The 2,983-nt window shown below is 60.6% G+C and overlaps 2 protein-coding genes across 2 annotated transcripts in view; one reads left to right on the top strand and one right to left on the bottom strand.

Moving 5' to 3' along the window:
* Positions 1 to 632, bottom strand: part of CLDN2 (claudin 2) — a 1,395-nt gene extending 763 nt beyond the window's left edge. The window contains exons 1-2 of the mRNA XM_009331727.1: positions 575 to 632; positions 45 to 163 (exon numbers count right to left, since the gene is read on the bottom strand). Of these exons, the coding sequence (XP_009330002.1) occupies positions 45 to 163; positions 575 to 632 (177 nt within the window). The remainder of the gene's footprint in view (positions 1 to 44; positions 164 to 574) is intronic.
* A 645-nt stretch (positions 633 to 1,277) lies between these two features.
* Positions 1,278 to 2,983, top strand: part of RIPPLY1 (ripply transcriptional repressor 1) — a gene marked incomplete at its 3' end in the record, with an annotated part of 3,176 nt that continues 1,470 nt past the window's right edge. The window contains exon 1 of the mRNA XM_009331726.1: positions 1,278 to 1,385. Within this exon, the coding sequence (XP_009330001.1) occupies positions 1,278 to 1,385 (108 nt within the window). The remainder of the gene's footprint in view (positions 1,386 to 2,983) is intronic.

Below are 2,983 nucleotides of genomic sequence, written 5' to 3'. Positions count from 1 at the left end.
GGCTTCTTGCCCAGCTTGCCGGCAGTTCACTTCCACGCGCTTACCTTCCCATGGCCCTGCCGGCAGCTCCGCTCGCTGTGCTGCAGCTCCACCCCACTCCCAGGGGTGCTGGTTTTGTGTGGGCACTGGCACGTGGGTGGGAGCCGGGGGGAGGAGAGGTTACCTGCAAGAGTGGAAAGCAATTCCTCCCCGATTAACGATTGACCCAAGCCTGTGGAGGAGCGCCAAGCGCCCTTTCACCTCCGCTATCTCCCCAGCCAGACTTCAGAGGCAGAGCAGCGCTGCCTGGGAAGGACGCCAAAGCCCTCCCTTGCACCGGGGCTGCGGGCAGGGATGGAGAGTCAGCCACCGGTGGGGGGAAAAGTGCCCGCTGCCTTCCTGGGAGTCCCTTGTCTTCTGTGATGTCCCGAGCCAAGGAAGCCAAAAAGCTACGGCTGCACCATGTTATTTGGGACCTGCCGGAGGTGATTTCAGGTGGTGGCCCTGAGGCTCCCCCAGCTGAGGAAGGGGGATTGCGCCTCGTCCCCATCTGCACGGGGCTCACCCAAGGCATCTGCAGCCACCCACCACTCACCCCGACCTGGCAAGGCTCCAGCAGGACAACGGGAAGCGCCCACCTGAAATTGAGCCATGGCTATCGGCCTTTCTGTGATGCTGGGAACAGTGATGGAGAGGGATGCATGTGACAGTGACACCTGCGTCCCCAGGAGAGCCCAGAGGTCCATGGAGGGCAGAATTACATCAGGGCAAAGCATGCTGGCAGCACCTCAGGGATGCTTCCCTGGAGTGCCCCGGCCGAGCGGGGTGACCTGTCCCTTGGTGGGGTGAGCACACTGGGGTGCAGCTCGTGCCCGCTGATGTCAGCGGGGGTTTTTCTGCTGGTGCCATCTCCTGCCCGCAGCCTTGGGTGCGGGCAGTGGGGTTTGGCAGAGGCAGTGGAGTGGGGTGGTTTGTTTTCCCTCTGCCTTGTTTCAAAATTCCCCCTCCCGCGGCATCTTGCGAAACTGGACTGAGCCCACGCCACACTGTGCCGACACCACAGCCGGCAGCCTCTCGCCCTGGGAACGCTCTTGGCTGAGAGTGCCGCTACCGCCCAGTGCCTCCACTCCTCTCCCCGCCCCACTGCTGGCACCTCAAATGCTTGGTACCAAAAGGTTCCCAACTTTCTGTCTCCTTTCCTGTGTGCTAACCAAGACCACCCGCTCCGTCTCAGGGGTGCTGCTGCAAAAGAAACACCTGGGGTACTTGGGGTGCCAGCAAAAAGACATGGGAGGGTCATGCCAGAGCTCTGCGGTACTTACAGAGGCGGCTGGAGACACGGCGTGGGACCGAGGGTGGCCACGGCGAGGGGTGACCCAGGACCGGAGGTGTCTGGTCGGGGCAGGGTGAGTGGCTGGGGCCCCGACCCGGGTGATCAGGGGCTGTGAATTGTTTAGCTACAGCTTTGCAAAATCCACCTGCAAATCTCAGCCTGGATCAGAGGCTTATTGCAGATCAGAATTAAACCCTTTCAGCGTCAGGAAGGACTGGGGAGCTGGGATGCCTCATTTTGCTTGTTGTCTATTAATTATCAGGGTAGGTTTGCCTAAGTGGCTCAGGTCTGTGGCTTGCTGTCACCTTTCTGGCCAGCCTTGGTGGCCAGCGGGTGACTGCGTGCCACCGTCCATGTGTCCATTTTGGGCTGCATTGCCCATGCAGGGGTCGGAGGGGCAGTGAAACGCCAGCAGGTTGAACTCCCCATGCCTGCAGGGTGAGCTCGGGCTTTCAGTTCGCTCCTCCTGGCCCTGCTTGTCCTCCACAGGGTTTGTTGTTGTAAGACTCCTGGCCCAAATGAGGAGCAAATGGAGATGGTAATGAGGGCTGCACTGGCCCCATGCCCCCTCCTGCTCGCCGGCTGCCACAGATGGAGAGGGGCAGGGAGGGCCCCTGGTGACAAATTGTGCTCGAAGCTGAGCAGGGTCCGGCCAGCATTTGGACAGGGGTGTTTGGATGCTGATAGCAGAGCTACAGCAGGGACCATTTGCTATTTTCTTTCCTTGTCCCAAATTGAATCCCTCCCGGGAGCGGCAGGTGACCTGTCTGCCAGCGGCACCTCAGCTCGAGTGCTCGGGCAGAAGCAGCGGGCAGGAGCACCAGGCAGGGACAGCACGTGTGGCAGTGCTGGGGCGGGGGCTTGCACCCTCATATTAAGAAGCTTTTCTGTACCTCCCAGTACGGTCCACATCTCAAGAAGCCAAAGGAGAGGGCAGGGAGCACGGGCAAGTGCGTGCTTTCCCCACTGTGCCGGCAGTGTGGGAACGAGGCCTGGCCACTCCCCAGGGTGATCTGAGCAGAGGCCATGGATGCCTGAGCAGGACCATTGCCCTGCCTGGGCCTGGCGTCCACCCCTTCTGTCCGTCTTCCCTCCCTGTCCTCTCTTGAGCATCCCATCACCTGCCTCCTGGTTGCTCTGTGCTTGCCACCACTGCAGCCTATCACACTGTCCTCATCGTGCCCATCACCCTGTCCCCAGGGCATGCCCATCAGGCTGTCCCATCATGTGGACATTGCACTGTCCCCATCCCATGCCTACCATGCTGCCCCAGCACTCCCCATCCCTCCCCCACGTCCCCCCTCCCTTATGCAAATGGCTACAAAGAGCACTTAATCATCCTTGTTAATTGTCTCTGCTTTTCCCTGTTCCCCCCTGGGGATTTTCTCACAAATGGTGTCTAACTTTTCCCTTCTGTGTTTTGCTTTTCCACCAGAGATCGCAGCCCCTCCGCCCCCAGCCTCCCCCCAGCCCTCTGTTTACACAACTGGGACAAATTTCACATGCCAGGGACCACTGTCCCCGCACCCCTAGTCCCTGGCTCCCCTGCCCCGAAGAATTTGTGAGTCACCGGCTGGGGCAGGGCTATAAAGGTGTCCCCACCAAGGGTCTGCAGCGTCCAAGGGGACACCGTTGCCTGCCACCATGGAAGCTGCTGGCTGGTGCCTGCCT

The sequence above is a fragment of the Pygoscelis adeliae genome, unplaced genomic scaffold, assembly GCF_000699105.1.
Source record: "Pygoscelis adeliae isolate BGI_AS28 unplaced genomic scaffold, ASM69910v1 Scaffold79, whole genome shotgun sequence".
Classification (NCBI taxonomy): domain Eukaryota; kingdom Metazoa; phylum Chordata; class Aves; order Sphenisciformes; family Spheniscidae; genus Pygoscelis; species Pygoscelis adeliae.
Note: the sequence above shows the minus strand (reverse complement) of the source record. Positions and strands in the feature narration are given on the sequence as shown.